This window comes from Ostrinia furnacalis, unplaced genomic scaffold (genome assembly GCF_004193835.3).
Source record: "Ostrinia furnacalis isolate ACB-3 unplaced genomic scaffold, ASM419383v2 OfSCF1649, whole genome shotgun sequence".
NCBI lineage: Eukaryota > Metazoa > Arthropoda > Insecta > Lepidoptera > Crambidae > Ostrinia > Ostrinia furnacalis.
This window is the reverse complement of record NW_021131888.1, coordinates 703,760-723,825: the sequence shown is the minus strand read 5'-3', so window position 1 is coordinate 723,825 and position 20,066 is coordinate 703,760. Positions and strand designations below refer to the sequence as shown.

General features: G+C 38.4%; 2 protein-coding genes and 1 long non-coding RNA gene across 21 annotated transcripts; 1 reads left to right on the top strand and 2 right to left on the bottom strand.

The window, feature by feature from the left end:
- Positions 1-806: 806 nt before the first annotated feature.
- On the top strand, positions 807-11,047 carry LOC114353284 (uncharacterized). Of its 19 annotated transcripts, none has more exons than XM_028305206.1 (7): positions 1,602-1,709; positions 6,434-6,480; positions 7,107-7,208; positions 7,365-7,415; positions 8,681-8,794; positions 9,240-9,431; positions 9,929-10,822. In XM_028305206.1, the coding sequence occupies exons 2-7, from the start codon at positions 6,460-6,462 to the stop codon at positions 10,202-10,204; spliced, it is 756 nt and encodes a 251-aa protein (XP_028161007.1). In that variant the 5' UTR covers positions 1,602-1,709; positions 6,434-6,459; the 3' UTR covers positions 10,205-10,822. The 19 variants fall into 19 exon arrangements, with proteins under 19 accessions (XP_028161005.1, XP_028161006.1, XP_028161014.1 ...); XM_028305208.1 differs by lacking the exon at positions 1,602-1,709 and adding an exon at positions 4,425-4,573; XM_028305207.1 differs by lacking the exon at positions 1,602-1,709 and adding an exon at positions 4,619-4,650.
- Positions 10,470-18,521, bottom strand: Pex12 (peroxisomal biogenesis factor 12). The gene is made up of 7 exons (XM_028305248.1): positions 18,514-18,521; positions 18,178-18,302; positions 17,160-17,365; positions 15,926-16,155; positions 14,046-14,187; positions 13,041-13,126; positions 10,470-12,405 (listed from the first exon to the last, which is right to left on the bottom strand). Exons 1-7 carry the CDS (start codon positions 18,519-18,521, stop codon positions 12,294-12,296), a joined length of 909 nt encoding a protein of 302 aa, XP_028161049.1. The 3' UTR covers positions 10,470-12,293.
- A 2-nt stretch (positions 18,522-18,523) lies between these two features.
- On the bottom strand, positions 18,524-20,059 carry LOC114353301 (uncharacterized). Its single transcript, XR_003655927.1, has 2 exons — positions 19,947-20,059; positions 18,524-18,705 (listed from the first exon to the last, which is right to left on the bottom strand). It is a non-coding gene; the product is annotated as an uncharacterized LOC114353301 (long non-coding RNA).
- Positions 20,060-20,066: the final 7 nt, after the last annotated feature.

Sequence of the window (20,066 nt, the reverse complement as noted above, 5' to 3'; positions counted from 1 at the left end):
TCGAAGTAGGAATAGGTAATTGGCAGCTATAGGGGGAGATACCTCCATGGGGGAGATACTGGATACAATGTAATATGCATCCGCAGGGCACCTAATAAATTAACCCTCCTTCTGGCGCAGTCGGGTAAACACGAACTCTATGAAATCATAGTTCGTTAAATAAAGTTCCAAGTAGCACTTTATTCTGTGATTCTACTAATAAATCTGAGTTTGAGTACTTAGTGATTTTTACCGATACAAACTACTGAAATACTAGCATTACAATTATTTTAAAAGTTAAGTGGATATTGTAAGGTAAATTGGAAGTCTATAATAGGTTTGATTCCCTTGTTGCAGGTCTTGGTAGATTAGAGTAATCCTAACAGGAATTTCCTTTTTTTGAGATGCAAGTACCTACATAATTTTTTTTATATGATCTCGTATTCGTAAGTAGATAAACTATCTATTCATTTGTCAAGGATGTGCATTGTTGTGGCATGTAATGATTTCAGAAAGTCTTAACTGGTCTTAACAATTTAACATTGACTTTATAGTTATAACGTGTTCGTTATAACCTACTTTATGATGAGCTTACAAGACCAGACAATAAAAATCCAAACACAAGGAAAATCCTTGAGATAAAATGATTACCCACTTATTCGTCATCATAGGTAAAAAAGGTTGTTACATTTGTTTAGTTTGTCCCACCATGATCTACCGTATGGGCATTGGGCATCTTTGCGAAAAGAAGCCCATTTTGCGCAGAAATTCGGATCCCGATAAGGAATAATGCCTACAAAACAATTTTCCAGTATATAAACCAAAGCTAGCTATACATAATATCCAATAGTGTTCGGTAATTCCTCCCAAAATGACGAGCATGATTTATCTTGCGAGCTGTGTACTTATTAGTGTGGCGTTCACAAATGCTGTGAGTAATTTGTTTTTCTATAAGAAATCGTATTAATTATTAAAATGTGGTAGCTTATTATTAAATAATTAAATATTCTACTGTAATTTTGTAAGAATAAGAATACATTTATTTGCTTAAAACACGGTATATACAGATGTTACACAGAAAACTGTTCAGTCATGTTTTGCTTACACGAAGCATGCAAATATTAATTTTGGGCGTTTGTAAGCGTTACTTTTTGGTAACTACTGAAAATGGGCAAGAAAAAAAAGGGAGAGGAGGCTGAATTCCATCACAGTTGCAAGTTTTAATGTTTGGATAACGAGTAACTACATAGTAACTAGGTACCTATTTGATTTTTTTTAGAATTGATTGAAAATAAAAATATAATGTCATTAACTGCGTCCACCATTGAATTAAACGCAATCATTATGTAAATTTTCCCTATTCAATAGCCTGAAAAACAGGTCAAGTTGAATGTAGGTAAGCCTTGCCTATTGGTGGATAGATGTTTTGTCTGTGGTTTGAACAGGGGATTCCCCTCTTTAAGGTCGATGAACAGTGAAAGAATCGGAAATACGTTTTTGATTTGAATGTGCGTAGATGGGTATTTAAACTGAAGGCATAGGTATTTGTAAAATATAACGTGGAGGGGAGCTCGGTAGTGGTTACTGGAATTTCTCTGTTATAAAAGTGACCCTTTGTGTGTTTTAAAGTTTTAAGTGCCTACTTACATGTTTATTGTGGTGAGGTGTATATTGGGGCTAGTGTTCTGGTTAATTTAAGGCCGTTGTTCCTTTGTTACCCACCACCAATAGTAAGTAACTACTTAGTACCTAGTAGTAAGTAAGTAACTACACGAGTTGTCGGCAAAAATCATATTTCAAATTAATTCAATCATCAATTCAAATCAACTAAACGTTGGCTAAACATCTAAATAGGTAGGGTAAACCGTATAGCTATTGCCCACTTAAAGATTTCAAACACATTGAGATGAAAAATTAAAGATAGTATTTTAATTATCGACCATTTATGACTTTTTTCTTATAACTCAATAAACTGTTAAACAAAATATTAACAGTTTTTAGTTAAAACTTACGTAACTTAGAAAATATTGAAATAAATTTAAAATCCTCCAAAAAGTACAGTCATTGCCCATCACTTACACTAATTGCCCACATCAAAGCACAGTAATTGCCCAGTATCTTAAAACAAAATAATCAATTTTAAAATGACAAAATTAGGCTTTAAATAAACAAAACAAAACATCAAACTTAAATTCTAGTAGTACAGTCTTCATCAAAATAAATTGCGTTTGGCCTTATTAACTATATTATCAAATATTTCTTGAGCTGATGTTGATGAGTCAGAATCGGTAGAGACAGAATCATCTCCTTCAAAACATAGATGACGCAAAAATTTGAATTTTATATGTAAATTTTATCTTCTTTGATATCAGTTCAAGTGGTTGCTCAGAATGTTCAATTAGCTGTTGGTTATTCTTCCCTAAAGTTGTATCTATTTCCTTACAATTAACATTTTCACTAGTAGATTTAACGTAGGATTTTCATTTTTTGTATTTGCGTTTGAATTTTTATCAATTTTTTCAAGCCAAACCATATTTTTCAGCAATTTATCTTGTAGATAAATTGTTGGATACATCTTGTACAGCTTCGATCGCTTTTTGCAAATTTTCTATGCTATATTGAACTTTTGGAGTCTTTGGCATACTGAAAATGAAACATTAAAAGCCATTTCAATATTTATGCCTGTAAATTGCAAAACAAGTCTAGCAATGAGCAACTTAAACACTGCTACTGCATGGTGGCAACACTCTAATAATAATTGCCCTGGGCAATAACTATACATTAACATATGGCAATAACTGAAATGATGGTGGGCAATAACTAAAAATATACAGATTTACGTGCAGTTACCCACCGTTAAAATGACCGTTAGAAATCAAATTTTATCAGTTATTTTCATTGATAATGGAGAAAACACTTATAATTTCATCACGACTATACACCATTAGTTGAATATTAAGTGACTTGCAAAAAAAAATTAACTTCTAAGCAAGTAACTCCTTAGTAAAATTGTTAAAGTCTTTACCAGTTTGAGTAACATTTTCACCCGTCTTGACAAAATCCGCCATAACTGTTTTTTTAGTGTTTCCTATTGTAAATTTTAAATCTACTGTAACTACATTGATCTCGGAGCCATCTACTTAGTAAATTCAAATCTAACTAGAGTGATTCAAAGTCAGAACCTGACAATATTATTCTTAAAGCGGGCAATCACTACCAGTGGGCAATCACTCTCTGGTTTACCCTACAATAAGTATTCCTATAAGTATATTTTTTTTACAAAACGTGTGAAAACTTTGTTTCTTGCAACCTTAGATTAATAAAGCCTGCAACACTGCAACTTAAAAATATTAACGCCTACTTTATTTATAATAGCAAATAATGTGTTCAGTGTATTTTTGTAAAGTTAGTAAATATACATTGGTACACTGTTGCCGTTTGGTAATTTGATACTTAGTCATTAATTAATTGATTTGATTAAATCTGAGCCTATATTGATCCATTTAGTTAGAATCATTCGTATAGTTTAAATAAGTAATTGTTACAGCCAAGTTTTTTAGTGCGAGGAAAGTTCCTAATTTGTAGTGCGAGCGCCGAAATAAGAAGGTACCTTTTGAAAAATAAAATAAAACGCATCTCATCATGATCTATGCTATAAAAAAATCTATGAAATGGACTGCCATGCCAGGTTAAGTTTGTTAGGGTGCTTTCATATGGGTTTTGTTGAGTAACAGCTTTGCTTTACTAACGAGTAAGTAGATGCGGCCGGGCGACATACAGTGTCAAGTTCAGTATTAGGGTTTTACTATGTAGTATGTAGTTTTAACTGATAAGAAGCTTTTTCAACTTGGTGCGTATCTACGAGGTATGATGTAAGTAGGTTTAGGTAAGGTACCGTGGGAATCGTAGCAGATATTATGTATGGTACGAGTAGGATGACGCGTTCTTGCGTTCGCTAATGCTGATAAAAGTTATCTGAACGAACTAGACCTGCACAACTTACACCTGCGCAGCTGCGTAATGAAGGCATACACATACATAACATAGTGTGTGGTGAATTTACTTCTTGTTTTTACGCTATTGTATTACACAATAAATAGTAGGTACTAGAGACCACACAAAGCATGAAGCAACCGTTATCGACGTCTTAGCTTAAGTAAGCTTTAGGTATGTAGTATGTACCTCTATGACGCCTTATGACGAATGACCTGGCCTAGAAGATGCATAGCCACTTAGTCACTTGTGGCTTAAAGGTCTTTTATTGTGTGAATATCATAAACCTTGTGTACATCATTAGACAATGGCCATGACCAAATTCCGCATCGGAACTATTGACTTTATCGATTATAATTTGTCCAACAAAAAGAGCTCTTTTTATCAATCCATGAATTATAAACACAAAAGCCAGTTAGTACCTACTTAATACCTATTACTCGACGCAAAACCTACGTCATGACCCCGCGCCAATGTCACCGATGATGCTGAATTCGGCGCTCGCGCATCGCACAGTGGCGCCCTCTCGGCCGAGTTGCGCGCACGCAGATAGTGGCAGCAATAAACACTATCAGCGGAGATAAACACACCTTATCGCCAGGTAACTGTTGAATAATTATGAACTAAAATTACTAGGCAGCCACTGTGAAGTTAAATTTTCGGACGGAAACTTAGGTGGTGAGTGAGTCATTAATAATTCATTCTTGGGTCAAGGTTCGACTTGTTTACTTTAACGGGAAATGTTTTTTTAGTTTGATAAATTAATTTGAGTTATGTACAATAATTACCAGTGGAAAAATACGAGAAAGTTAAGTGCATAAATGAAGATATTTATTTTAAGCTAAGGCACGGTAACGTGTAATACAATAATATTATGTAGGTACTCGAACCTTTGCAAGAAAGTAGTTTTACATAAGTAAGTAGGTAATTAATAATTAAATAAGTAGTACAAAATATTTGAAACTAAGTGCGCGCCTCCTGCTAAGCATGTGACTTCACGACTGTGTTTAGTCTATGGCTCATCATTCGATTTTAATGTTTGTGTTTGTAATGTTACGGCATACTTGCTTGGCACTGCATTTTGAATCTACTAAATATAAAAGATAAAAAGGGCTATATTTTTCAAAATCAATGAAGCACCTGTGTTCATTAATTTTTCAAGATTGGCTGGACAGGATTTTCCGACTACAATGATAGAGACCAATATTGTTAAAATCGATACTTTTTCAATTTTCTTAAAGACGGTCAAAACGTGAGTAGGTTCATAATATTGAACGAAGCGTTGTTTTGTAGAGACTGTTATAAGATTTTACAGGGTTGGCTTTAGGATATCCTACCTACTCTATTATCTACTGAAAGCTATTTTATAATGTCCATGAGGATCAGAAAGGTCATATCAACGATACTACCTATCTATCTACCTACCTCCAATATCTCCATATTCACGCAAGAGGATCTCGCAATCCTACTAATATTATAAATGCAAAGTTTGGATGTCTGGATATCTGGATGTTTGTTACTTTTTCACGCAAAAACTACTGATCGGATTTTGTTGAAACTTTACAGTATTATTGTTTGTAACCCAGACTAACGTGTAGGCTATAATTTATGCCGATCTGTGACACTAAATTTCACGCGGGTGAAGCCGCGGGCAAAAGTTAGTTAATAATAAACAATATAAAAAAAATGTGGAATATCTACCCTACTTTACCTAGGTACTACCTACCTACTTCTTTCTTTAACTTTCCATAGTCAGGTCTAACGTTGTCCAGTTTGTGCTGTTTGCATAACACATTCCAGCATTTTGGTGTTTGTTTGATAAACAAAATAAATCTCTAAGCCACGCCCCGATAAAGGTGATCGATCGACGCGATTGCGAACAGATTCACAGTAATCCTCGCTAAGCGGGGTTTACAACAATAAGTAGACTAGATACTGGAGTAACATTTGAAACAGTGATTGAAATATGAATTAAAATATATTTAATCGAAATCAAAAATGTCGGAAATAATCTCTAGTTTTCAAGGAAAAAAAGAGTAGTCCATCGATCAATATCGTTTTTTATTTAAATTCCTAGATAGTGCATCACTTTCCTCCCGAGAATATTATAAAAAGGAAACCTAGACGCAGTGAGAAGTAAAAAGAAACCTACCCTACAAGTTTGCATGTGCGGATCAGAAACCCTAATAGAATAAACAGTATACATACAACAATTTTTTATTTAGTTACAGTAGTTAGTAAATATGTATAGTACTAGTAAGTCATCTGAAATCCTCTTAGTATACCTACCTTTGTAAAAAATAGTTACAGCCATTTTAATTGTTCCGCTAATGATTTCGTCGCGCTTCGCGGTTCTTTCTAATTTATTCGTAGACTGTAGTTGTAACACTCGTATTGCTATTATGTAGAATTGTAGAATATTAGTACTATTTGAGAATAATAGAAGTAAATAATATCTAAGGTTTCGGGCCGCGAAGGGACACCCGGATGGAGCTAAGTAAAGTGAGGGTAGGTGGTGTTACTATTTACGTTAATGTGTTGTCTGATTGTCTACATTATAGAATTGTAGAATAAAACATAATATTCTGCAAAGTGAACGCGAGATAGTTTTAATATTTTGACTCATGTAGGACTAGGACGTATCTAAGTATGCCATTCATTTCAATGTTTTCCATCTTCAATATTTACGCAAACCAATGTGAATTGTAAGTGTAAACTTGCCTGAGTGATATAACTAACTAAACTACATCCATAGGCTGAATTTAAAGATAGGTATGTAGATACGAGAAGAATTACTACTTTTGTCATTAGAATATTAATAGGCCGGGTAAAACAATACGGGAAAAACAGCACATCCAGTAAAATAACTAAGAATGTGGCAATTTTGCTATGTTAACTTCTTAAGTAAAAAATACAGTCTGAAGTACATTAAGTGTCTTCGGTCCTGCCTGCCAGCTAGGATGCGCGCCGTGGTAAACTTTATCGACGTCAAAATGTATGGGCAAAATCGATAAAATAGTGTGATAACCGCTTATCGCGGCGCGCATCAGCCTACTGAAGTTCAGTGTTTTCCCGTCATTTACCATAACATAATGTGAAAGTTAAAAGTAAACACTTACCTCGTTAATTTCCAGCGAAGCAGCATGTCGAAGCGGACAGTCCTGAACGAGCAGTACAAGGGGCTGGTGGAGGCCATGGCCATCCCGGCGGAGCTGCACGAGCGAGACGGCAAGAGGTTTGCCAGCTTCGGCGCCGTGCTGCCCATCCACTGCGCCGCGCCTGAACAGGTAGGCAAGTTGATGCGAGCAGCGAAGAGGGAGAGCATCGATTACGAAAGTTTAGGCAATAATAGGCTTGGTCGTTCGAGGATGGGTGAGCGAGACGGCAAGAAGTTAGCCAGCTTCGGCGCCGTGCTGCCCATCCACTGCGCCGCGCCTGAACAGGTAGGCAACTTTAAGCGAGCAGCGAAAGAACGCGTGGACGAGTGGCCAGTGTGATAGGGCATCGATCACGAAAGTTAGACAATCTTAAGCGTGGTCGATCGTGGATGACCACGCCGAATCCCAAGGTACGGCAGGGGGTTCGTCAGCTTCGACGTGCTACCCATCCACTGCGCCGCGCCTGGACGAGAGGGAGAGATAGGCTGACCACAGCGAATCCCGAATAATAAATATTCGTCATAGTCCTTCAGGAGCACGAATTCTAATCGTGCAAGAAAAATCTGAATTTAATTTACCTGAAAAAATGGAGGATTTGGCCTACATCTATCCCCACTAGACAAGACTAGAGGGCTGCCCAATAAAAGCCTCGTACGAATGGGGAAAGTAGAGGCCCGGACCACACACGCACGACCGTATTCTACTCTACCACAACTACACTAAAAACCCCACCGCAATCAAAAGTTTCTAAATACATTAACTAACTACGAAATAGGTTACACTTTCTAAGTAACCGTGTTCTGAACAATCTCGAATGCGCAAAGTTAGCAGCACTTCACCTACCTACCCTATACCATTACTGAAAATTCTAGTTAGCGACAAAATATTAAATCCAAATGGAAAAATGCAATCACTCACCCACCACTTTAAATTCCTTAATCATCTCCATGATAGTTCACACACGATTCCTTCACGCACTTAATTTATTTTAATTACTTAAGTACATGTAAAAAAAATATAGGACATAAAAACTTCACCTCCCATTTCACAAACTCGAGCAGCCATATTGTTGCTCTTCCTTCCACTACCGCCAAAAACTTTTTTAGACCAACCCTCGAAAATGTATGTAACTTTGACGTTCCTTTTCACGCTACAATTTCCCAATAGATTTTTTTTTAATAGCTTATTCTATTTTTAATATTATTTTGTGAGCGCAATTTTCATCTGTTCAATTTTCATGAAATACTTGCTACATTTTTTTTTGCATCCGTTCCGAAAAAGAGAAATGAGCGCGGAGCACTGCGTTCTGGGTTGCCCTTTAAAATTGATTGATGTAATGTAGCACTTAAAAGTCCTAAAAGTCGTTAGTTTCATATAACACGTTGGTTAAATAGTGCACTTCGGGCATTTAGGGCGCACGTGCACCTGTTATGACTACTTTACTTACTAACTCTCTTCTCGCTTTGTCAATATTGGGTGCAGCGCAGTGCGTTGATCTTACATGATTTGAAATGCCATGGTATGAATATATCTGTATTTTTTGGTTGCAGGTGGAGCAGCTGGCCAACACGACGCACCACTACTGCGACGTGTTCACGGACGAGCTGCTGGCGCCGCTGGGCGAGCTGGCCTACGTCAGGATCGACGAGAACACGGCCGAGAAGGTACTATAATGTGACACTCGCCTCTTAACTATTAGCCTCACGAATTTACGCCACTTTTCTCCTAAATATTCGTTTCAGCGAAATGACGTCCACTGCTAGATAAACGCCTGAGAATTTCCACAACACTCGAACCTTCGCTGCTCGCAATTGAGTACACACCACATGGCTCGTCCTAGAATGGTCTGGTGCCCCAGGATGCCCGTATGTAATTGCAAAAATGAAGGCCAGGTCCCCTACCTTCGTCCTTACCGCTCAATAGAATACATATTTTCCGCGAGCTCCACCTTAGCGTACCTGGAAGTAGGAAGGTACTACCAACTGTACAATCTGAAAATCATTGGAGAAGGCCTATGTTCAGCAGTGGACTCCCTGTGGCTGAATGATAGTGACAATGAATGCACGCAATTTGGTGCCAAATAATAATTTCTTCTATTTTTCTTCTCAGGTGTTCATCAACCGCAGCAAGCGCATCCTGCTGATCTCGAGCGACGGGCAGATGGCGCAGTGGCGCTGCGCAGCCACCTTCGAGTCCGCCAACCAGTTCCTGGCGGGGACACCTATCGTCAACAAGGACGGCGCGCTCGTCTCTGTCGTCACGGCTAAGCGGGGGAACAACTACGCCGTGTCCACGTTTGAGGTATGTTCAAATGAAATACAAATTATAGTTTGCTGATGAGAACTTCCATTATGCCTATTACAGAAAGGACGGCACGCTCATCAATGGCGGTTGTGTCACTGTTAGAATAGGGGAAATTAAAAAAGATCTAGCCATATAACGGTTACTAAATATTGGTGTTTTTAAATAAGGATAGATTTTAAACGTGTTATGAACTTTTTATAATACCTACCTAAAACTCTGTCATTTTTTATAGTTACTTTTGTGAAGCCTCAATGTAACCTTGTTGGTGTTCAAATAAATAAAATAAAATAAATAAAATAAAACGACTCCTGCCAGGTACAAAGGTCAGGTTGAGACAAAATACTCTTTTTAATTTTAGGTACGATTTGTACGATTTTATATACGAACGATTTTAGTCCTGCTGCTTTATTTACTATTCTGCCCCCAGGCTAAGAGCGGGTAATTACAGATTTTGAAACAAAACTGTTTCTTCATATACAGTGTTTTATTCGCAGGGCGAAGGCGGGTACTTCGAGACGAGCGAACCATGGGAGGTCATCGACGCGCCGGCCTCGGGCCTCATCTACGGCACGCAGGCCTTCGCAAACCGCGAGGCGCTCCGCCAGCACCTACTATCTTTACCAGCCGCGCTGGTGGACGCGTCGTCGCCCGCGCGGCCGGCGCTGCTGCGAGGAGCCCACGCGCGCATCGTGCTCGTGGCGCGCAACGGACGGCAGATCGCGCACCATTACTTGCAAGGCGTGCTCACGAACGATATTGATTACTTGTAACTTTGAGACGTTTTTAAGTCTGATTTACACGTATTAAGTATATAACTAAATTTTAACTTAATTTTAAGGCCCAGAACACACGGTGAAACGCAATTGCAACGAAACTGCAACTTCTAGTTACTTTTGAGTTGCATCTAAGTTTCTGCCATAGAATCCGTTGAGAGACCACACATGACGCGACCAGTTTGACAAGTTTCAAACCAGATCAAATTGCATCGTAACTTTTTAACTTAATTCCAAACGTCAAAGCTCTTGTTTACTATGAAACTGCTTGTCAAATCGTGTCAAGTGACATGCCCCGTCCACCAACTTGACAGAAAAATCAAGTTAAAATTTAGTTATCTACTTAATACGTGTAAATCAGCCTTTAAAGGTGCAAGTTCGTAGCCGAGTGCACGCAGCAGCAGCAGACGACGACGCCGCGACACGTCACTGTCTATGCATTTTTATGAAATACTTCCAGGCGACGTGTCGCTTACTACGAATAGTATTTCATAAAAATACATAGAAACCACTAGACTATAACTCCATGTCGTCCGCTACAAACGTGTACCTTAAGACAGATACGAATCTATTCTCGAGAATGATTCAAAGCTGTATAAAGTCATAACATTGTTTGTTCTAAAAACAACTAACATCTATAAGTAAGTTCGCTAGTGATTAAAGGACCATGTTTATGGTACTTCACTGACTTAACTGAACTTTAAAATACTATAGAAATAAAACCACTTAACTAACTACAGATACTAACCTAAATACGCAACTTTAAATACGCAAGAACAAGACAAAAATATCACCAATATTATTGCTCGCCGTCGTATCATACAATTATTTAGTTAATATTTAAAGACTTATCCTACGATGTAAACTTTTTTTATTCAATAAAAGTAAGTTAATTATACGAAAATGTGTTTTATTTACAGAACAATAACATAGGTACATTTAAAATGATTCAGTAATATTACTTTACAGTCCCAGTTCACCTTAAATTAAATTTATTTGTGACTAACGCCATCACCACGCCCACCACAAAGAACAGTCAACTTAAAATATCCTTGCAGTGAAAGTACTCAAAATATCTAACATATAATTATGTTAATCCATCTGTAAAGATATTTTAAATCAACTGTATGTTTTAAATAAATTAATTGATTTTATTAAATAAGAGTAATTTACATAAATTCTACATCAAAAATAAACTAAGATCAATCACTCCCAACTATTCTGCATGGCTTCAAACTACGCAGAGCTTTACTATGGCCTAATAACGAACCAAATACATAAACAGGTACATATTAGAATAAATAATACATACATACTATTAATTACAAGTCTCCATGACACCACTTAAAACTACTTGTGGAATTCATACCAACCTTGACTTTATCTTGATTCGAATTTGCACCGCGAAGCACCATATTGACCATACGTCGCTCTTTTAATTGAAGTCAGTGGACTGGCCGTAGTCACAAAAAGTATTTTATCGCAAATCATTTCTATTCTACTGGCACATTCAGTCTTACGAATTGAAATAATATAACAAATAATTGACTTAAGATTACGTTTTATCACAAACATTTACCTACCCGATAAATAATCCTTTTATTTCTTAAACTAAACGAAATATTTTTTTTCGAAAAGATACAGAAAAAATACAGGTTAATACCTGTATTTTTTCATTGAGGAATGTTACTTTACTACATAGGGAACATTTTCTCAAATTTTCTACTGCAAGGTGCAGTTTTGTTAAAACAATAAGTAGAAATGCCTATAAGCAGAGTAAATACAAATGAGTAGGTCATCTTCATAGAAACGCACCGAGCGCAGTTTGTATGTGAGCGTGCCAATACGTATGCGGCGCGCACGCACACACTGACAAAATTTAGCGGGGAGTTGCCCCGAATGTTTGTTGTAATGTTTCTATGAAGATGACCTACTCATTTATATTTACTCTGCTATAAGTAGGCTACCCTACCGTAAAAGTGATGTAACCACTCACAGCGCCCAAGCTAGTTCCATGTTAGTCAACGTCAAGCCTCCATAGAAGCCACCAGCCGTGCCCGTAGAGCCTCGTACGAGGTCCTTAGTATCAGTCGACGTAGAGCCTTACGAGGTCGTGTTCCCGCGCCGGGTAGCGCGTGAGCGGGCAGGCGTGGTCCGTACGCAGGTGCCGCGAGATGCACACGTAGCAGAATACGTACCTGAGAACCAGAGGCATGTATGAATTTAATGAGTCCAAGTCACTGATTAGACAATAATCCTACTTAATATTATAAATGCGAAAGTTTGAATGTCTGAATGTTTGTTACTCTTTCACGTAAAAACTACTGAACGGATTTTGTTAAAACTTTACAGTATTATTCTTTATAACTCAGAATAAGATACAGGCTATAATTTATGACGATCTGTGACAAACTAAATTTCACGCGGGTGAAGCCGCGGGCAAATACTACATATTTGGTAAGGGGCTCATTTCAAGATTTCATCAGGTCATTAAGTCTCACTCCATTGTCCTGAAGCAGTGGTAGGGTTAATACTGGGACGTGTAAAAGTGCTTTTTTTAAGCCTATTTACAGAAATAAATGAGTTTTAATGAGTTTTTTTTAATGATTTTTAATTGCAGTAACTTGAATTAAAAAAAATATATCCTCTCCGCCTTAGTGGAAACCGGGCCTTACGCTGGCCAAATGGGTTAGCAATCTAAAAAATGTAGACACTCAAACGGATCAAAGGAATAAAAATAATTAGAGATGGGCCGACTAGTCGGGAAAGCCGACTATACTAGTCGGTTAGTCGGCAAAGACCATAGTCGGCCCATCACTAAAAATAATCTTACCCGGACACTGGCAGCACCGTAGGAATCTTCCACGTCCTCAGACAGATCGGGCATTTGTTTTTTAACCTCTCGTGGCGTTCTTCTTTCTGTAATTCAACATTTAGGGGTAAGGTACCTTATTAAAATTATTTACATTAGTTTTAGGCTTTATTTGCTATAATATTATCAAGAGATGAGTGCCATATCTGTGATAGTACTAAATGTATGGAAGATGGAAACATTGAATTTTTAGATAGATCCAGTTTATTCTGGCACTATTAAAATTAATACTATTGGATAGAGCTTGTGAAGCGCTTTTAGGATCATTAACCAGTTTTACGATATCTTTAGAGATTTTACGAATTTCCGGATAGATCCAGTTTATTATTTAACCTATTATTAATACCGTTTGATAGAGCTCATGAAACACTTTCAGGATCAGTAACTAGTTTTTTGATATCTTGTATAGTTTAGAAATAATCGAGTGAGATCACTTGTCGTTTCCACCCTGTATGTATGATGGTCAGGGTGGAAAAAATCATGATTTTTTTTTCAATCAAAATAATCACATTTTTTTAAATCACGATAAAGATTTTTTTTTATTAATTTGTTTTTTTTTATTTAGTTTTGCTATCATTCCTTTAGATTTTTTTACGGAAAACATTTTCATTTACGTAGAATTGATGTATAGAGCTGGTAACACCGCCAAAAAATAAATAAATTATGTGGTTATCTAAAAAATCACAAATATGTTTGTATGGAAAAATATTTTTTTTCAGATTCTTCATTCAAATCGTCAATTTCATACATTAATACCTAATATTAACATTGTTTTCGAACATTACAGTTGATTAATATAAACTCCCAGGCTTTCATTAATTCCATTTTCGGTCATTGATTTAAATCAGTGATTAAAGTGATTGTAATTTTAATGTGTTGTGCCAAATAAACATTTTTTTTTTTTATTTAAAGAAAATAATTCAATAAAATGCGTGAATAAATCATGCAACCCTGATGGATGGTTACCAGCGGCGGCGGCGGCGCGGGCAGCGCTTCCGAGTGGTGGTGCGCGGAGTCCCACCAGCGGAGGAACTGCACGCCGAAGGCGCCGTACTCAACTGCTCGTAGTGCCAGCCCGCCCAGCATCGGGAACGTTACCACGGCTTGCCTGGAGCGAACAAACGTTTTAATGTATGGTGGTTAAGGCGCGGATCCAGCTTTCAAAAAAGGTTGTAGTCAGCCAACCGAAAAATGTGCGGGGGGACGATCACTTGGTAAAATGAAAACCAAAAACAAACTGTGATACGTTTTTAGCTTACGGAAATTACAAAAGTGAAGTTCAAATTCAAATTGTTTGTTTATACAAATAGGCTCTCAAAGAGCACTTTTACACGTCCCAACCCTACCATTGCTGTAAGTTAATTTACATTTAAGTGTGACGCGTCTCTGTTAAGGCTGATTTACACGTGTTAAGTAGATAAGTATAAGATAAGACGATGGACAGACGATATCCGGCAGCAGGCTGGAGCAGGCCTGGCTCACTCCGCGCGGTACATCCGATAATTACCTACAGCGAAGCGCCCCGCCGGCGGGTATTATATCAGTCGAGTGTCACGCGCTCGCCCGTCAGGACGCTGGCGTGCGTTTTAGTATGATTATAATTCTATGATCGAAGTATTATTTAAAAATGGACATAAAGAGAAAGAAATATTGTGCGGCGTTCGGGTGTTTAAATTCGAAAAGAAATTACCGGATTTATCTTTTTTTTTCGCTTCCCAAAGATGCTGAAAGGTATGTTGGCCATGTACGTAATTCCAACTATTCCAACTAATATTATAAATGCGAAAGTAACTCTGTCTGTCTGTCTGTCTGTCTGTCTGTTACGCTTTCCCGCTTAAACCTCGCAACCGATTTTGATGAAATTTGGCATAGAGATAGTTTGAGTCCCGGGAAAGAACATAGGATAGTTTTTATCCCGGTTTTTGAAACAGGGACGCGCGCGATAAAGTTTTTCTGTGACAGACAAAATTCCACGCGGGCGAAGCCGCGGGCGGAAAGCTAGTAAATAATAAAATTCTTAGGATAGTATAGGATTCTTTTTTTTTCTGTAATAGTATGTTTAATTTATCTGTCTTATGTTAAAATAGGTAGGTATGAATGAAGACATTGTAATAGAACAAGTTTTTTTAATCCTAATTAGGTATATTTGAAATGTTATTTTTACTTGCCTACATACGTACCTCATTACAAATAAGTAGATTAATTATTTTTTCACTAGACAGCAACCCTAACAGCGTAAGAAGAGTTCAGAGGCACGTGATAGAAAGAGACAAAACTTGTAGGTGAATAAAATTGTAGGTACGTAGTGCTGTGCGAGCTGAATTCCACTGTATCGCGTCGCAGCAAGACTCGCATTTATTTAAATCGTCGTGCGGAGTAATCCTTCTGTACCTGTACTATTACTTATTCTGTGGCTGGAGTGAACTGGATGCGTGTGGCCAGGGACAGAAAACGGTGGAGGGTTGAAGAGGAGGCCTATGTTCGAAGGCAAACCCAAAGGCTGACATAGATAGATAGATAGAAGTAGATAAGTAGGTAACTAAATTATTAACTTAATTTTAAGTGATTAATTGCGTGTAAACAGTACTTGCCGCTTAAATTTAGTTGACAACTAAATTTTAACTTGCCACTTGCTACTAAATTGTGTGTTTACACGTAATTAATCACTTCAAATTAAGTTTAATAATTTAGTTACCTACTTATCTACTTTAACACGTGTAAATCAGCCTTTAGGGACTCAAGGTGTTGAGCATGCTTAATTATCATGCTCAGTAAAGTGGCCCCATTACAAACATTACAATGATAACTTAAAATTAAAGTTTCCGGCACATGGTGCATCAACTCACCCAATCTGTCCAGTCATGACGCTCCTAGCCAAGTCACCCCACGTGTGTTCCTGCGGCGGCGGCGGCGGCGCGGCGCGCAGCGACAGCCCTAGCGCGGCCAGAGCGGGCGCGTGAGCACGCGACGCGCCCGTCAGGTAGCGCGCGCACTGCACGAGCCGCGCGCACGAGCACGTGAAATGGACGAGAGAGTAGAGCTTGATGGCCGCGCGTCGGACGCTGGCCGGGGTGCCCTGGTTGAGAATGACATAGGAAGTAGTAAGTAAATTGGCTTTGAATAGTGCCTTGGTTGAGGTGGGTTAATGTCAGAAAGTTGGTGTACGAGCACGATCGTACATCCTGCTGCACCGTCAGCATCGACCGCCGGGCGACCCATGAACCCTCAGCGTGCACCGTCGGCACTCTACACCGACGGCACACTAACAAATACCTTTAAATGTGTACAAACAATAAACCATGTATAAATAGCATAACATAATACCAATAAACCAGATATCAACCGTCCGTCGTTGTGTCTCATTTCCCCCCGCTGCGGCCAAGACACCCTTAGCCGTCGCTATGATCAGTCCGGTGAGTCTGCCGGGCTGGCAGCGGGTCCCCGCCGCCTACCTGCCGTCCTAACGCTGCTGCCCTGGGCGACCTGGGCACAGCTACCTTCCTATCAAACTCTTATTATGTCTAAGTATATATTGTTAGGCAGGGCTAGGGCTCTAGGGACTTAGTGTCTTAGGGAATAGGGACTCTAGGCTCACTAGGGAGTTAGTCCCCTTCCTGACCGCATATCCCGGGCACGGGAGCGGTGCCTTACAACCACTGCCTCCCGCCCGTCCAGTTGGCTTACTCGTATAAACCACTCAGATATGTCTACATTTACTCGATTTAAACATAACACGACTACTTATTCTGGAATCCCTATTTAGCAACCTTTTACTCAAATGATGAATGAAATTGTGTACAAATGAGATGGGCTATTCCAAAACACACATTTTGGTGATTGTACTACTTTAAATGTCAATTACATTGGGTTTATTAGTTGGGCAATCAGTTAACTGTTTGTACTTCTTAACTGAAACACATCGCGTCGCTTTATAAAAACACTTCTATTATAAAATTCCACATTCTAAAACCAAGCTGCCACTTTTATTGCTCAATGCAGCCTCACTTTTCAAAAATAAAGGTGTAATATAAATAAACTTTTATTAATCTTTATAACAACTGAAAAACCCAATAGCCATACCTTCCCAAGCCTCCCGTCTTCGTCGTCCTCACGCCAGCGGTCGACGACCCTCTCCAGCTTGTCCTTCAAGTATGGTATAAGCACCAGCAGCGCCAGCGAGCCCTTCTCCAGCCAGTAGGGCAGGCGCTTGTGCTGCGGAGTCAACTCTGAGCTGAAGGACACTGGCACCCGCAGCAGGCCGTAGAAGCTCTCCGAGAATGAGGCCGCTGGAAGTACATGAGAGAAATGTGGTGAATGAGACAGGCAGAAAGTCTTCAATCTACTAGAAATACTGTTAAATCTTCTCCAGATGTAATTTTACAAAATGAATCTTTTCTAGATGTCTTGTTACAAGCTTATAAAACTATGTTACCTACAATATATGTAAATTATAATAAAAATAAACTTTTTTAAAAACAAGCTTTTATTCTGAATTTCGAAAGTTTGTATCGCGCATGGAATTTATTCCTCTTTTTCTCTGTTTGCGCTACAAGCTTTCGAAATTCAGAATAAAAGCTTGTTTTTAAAAAAGTTTATTTTTATTATAATTTTATTTTACACTTTTTAGTTATATCTTAATCTCAGGACCCTGGACGTTATCTAACACTAAAGTGCTCGAAAAGACAAATCCAACGAACCCAAACTCGATGAGTTTCCGCCGTTTTGTTTAGGAGTTCCTATGGCCACCTCCCGACTCCATCATCAGACCAGCTCAATGGTACCATAATATTGCATTGTCATCGGACTTACACATGTATGCAAAATTTCAGCTCAATTAATAGGAAACCGGGAAGTGGGTCAATTTTAAGTTGCAAGATTTGACGACAGACACCAGACATGTGAAAGTAATAAAAAGCTTGTAAAAATGAATCGCAAAATGTGTTGGTAAGTGCACTCAAAAACACCTGGACCAATTTTACCAAGTTTTTTAAATGTTCGTTGAAGTTTTCTCCAGGAAAAGCCTGAAAATTGCCCTTTTTTCACGGGTCGAAGCCACGGGCGGTAAGCTAGTATACTTATACAAGTAACTCCATCTTACCATAATGTTTGAGGTAGTGGTACTGCAGACAGCAGTCAAAGAGAAGGTACAGCTCATCATACCAGCGCACGCACCACCCGCACTTGTTTGGGTACGCAGCTGCTAAGTACTGGAACAATATTGAACTCAATCAGATTGTGAAATAATAATACAATTTGTTAGGATATACTCATAGCAGTAATTGTTTTCATTGAGCTTCAATCAAGTGTAGTTTTGAGCATTGTAATAAGAGTGAAAGATATTAATTGTTATTATCAAGTAATATTAGTAGTTCAGGTAGACCATCTAAAAAACTGTTGGGCTGTTTCAATTTCAATAAAAAGGTGCACCCTGCACATCTTCATANTTTTTTTTTTTTGGGATGGACTGTCCCGCTGAAGCGCGCAGGGCGCCACGCAGTGATTCTGCCAATGTCAAGTAGTTAGAGAGATACACGTGACTTCTGATTATTGGCCGGTATTTATTGAGTGGGTATTTATTTATCTCGAGAACTTAATTGTTTAGAGTCTTTAACATAAAACTCGCCACCTAAAACAAAACAACACATTGCAAACGTACACGTACATCACAAACAAAGTTATTGGGAAAGGGGAAGTTAAAATTTAATGTTATACACAGAACAATATTTACTTATATATTTAATACTTGAGGATATTGTTAGTAGATAATGGAAGTTTAGAGGACGGGGATATTTTAAGGGAAGGACGTCGTACAATGAGATTGGATATTTCGGACAGTTGAAGAATATGTGGTCAGTAGTACCCTCATCTGTACCACAATCACAAAAAGGACTGTCTTTAATTTTATGTAAAAATTTTGGTGTGCAAGCATGGCCAATACGTAAACGGCAAATTATTGGTTTAAAAAAATATTGTGTTGTCTTCTAGACTTCTTCTAGGTATAATTAAAATGTAAGAATTAAAGGACTGACTATCGAAACTTATTTTGTGTCAGAGTTTTACCTATAGGTACGTACGTCAATAGTTTAAATTAGTTTAGTGTTGTTTTTATTACGAAAATATTTTAATTACTTTAGGAGTAGCTAGTATTTTAGGTTTGTCTTACCTGAATAGATACCTACCTGATTTCTGAATTTAAGTCTGATTTGTCCAACATGTGTTTTATGATGGTCACCCTATTGCAACAATCATAGTCGAAATTTTATCAATTGAACGAGTCGCCAATTTGCCTTCGGCATTTCATAGAACAGCGAGCGTTTGTAAACTGACGACGCCGTTTGTAAAATGCGGAATCATACAATTTGCCTGCGACATATTTATGNATTAGATTGTCGTGATGAGCCAAGACGACAGGCTTCCTCCGCCCATGAATCCACCTGCTCGTTGCCACGAATACCGCTATGTCCTGGGATCCAAGCGAGAGTAACTTGGATATTCTCACAGTAACATTTATATAAATAATCCTTTATATTAAGAATCAAGGGCGAGTTACATTTTGANGGTCATCACTGGTGTATGTACGGGATTCCAAGAAACTGGGATGCGTGTAGATAGATTGTTGCGAAGCCGAGGGATCCACATCTCCCGTTCCCCTTGTTCTTTTATCTACGCTCGTCGTAGAATTTGGTACTTCCGAAGGAAGTTTATGTTTCCTATTGGCTTGGCTTACAGAGGAAAAAACGGGTGGCGACAACATGTCTTCATCCGGAGGGTCCGGTGGCTCCGGCGTGAGGACGCTCATTGTACAACGACCAAAATCGGTTTTAATAAAACTAATACGAGACAAACAAGATGTTAGTAAGTACTTACCTGGCTAGCCACCACCCACACACAATAAAAACTCAAAACGAAAGAGAAAATCCCACAAATAGTGACTGAAAGTATCGCAACGACGCGGATCCTTCAACCACCGACGGCAGAATCTATTTC

Bases quoted from the DNA above. Each gene is read 5' to 3' on its own strand.
- LOC114353284 (XM_028305204.1), top strand. From the start codon at position 851: ATGACGAGCATGATTTATCTTGCGAGCTGTGTACTTATTAGTGTGGCG. The intron at 911-7,106 runs GTGAGTAATTTG...GTTAATTTCCAG, and splicing joins GTGTGGCGTTCACAAATGCT to CGAAGCAGCATGTCGAAGCG. The intron at 7,209-7,364 runs TTTGCCAGCTTC...GACGGCAAGAAG, and splicing joins ACGAGCGAGACGGCAAGAGG to TTAGCCAGCTTCGGCGCCGT.
- Pex12 (XM_028305248.1), bottom strand. The intron at 17,366-18,177 runs GTAAGATGGAGT...ATGTACTTCCAG, and splicing joins CCACTACCTCAAACATTATG to CGGCCTCATTCTCGGAGAGC. The intron at 13,127-14,045 runs GTAACCATCCAT...GTTGAATTACAG, and splicing joins CCGCGCCGCCGCCGCCGCTG to AAAGAAGAACGCCACGAGAG.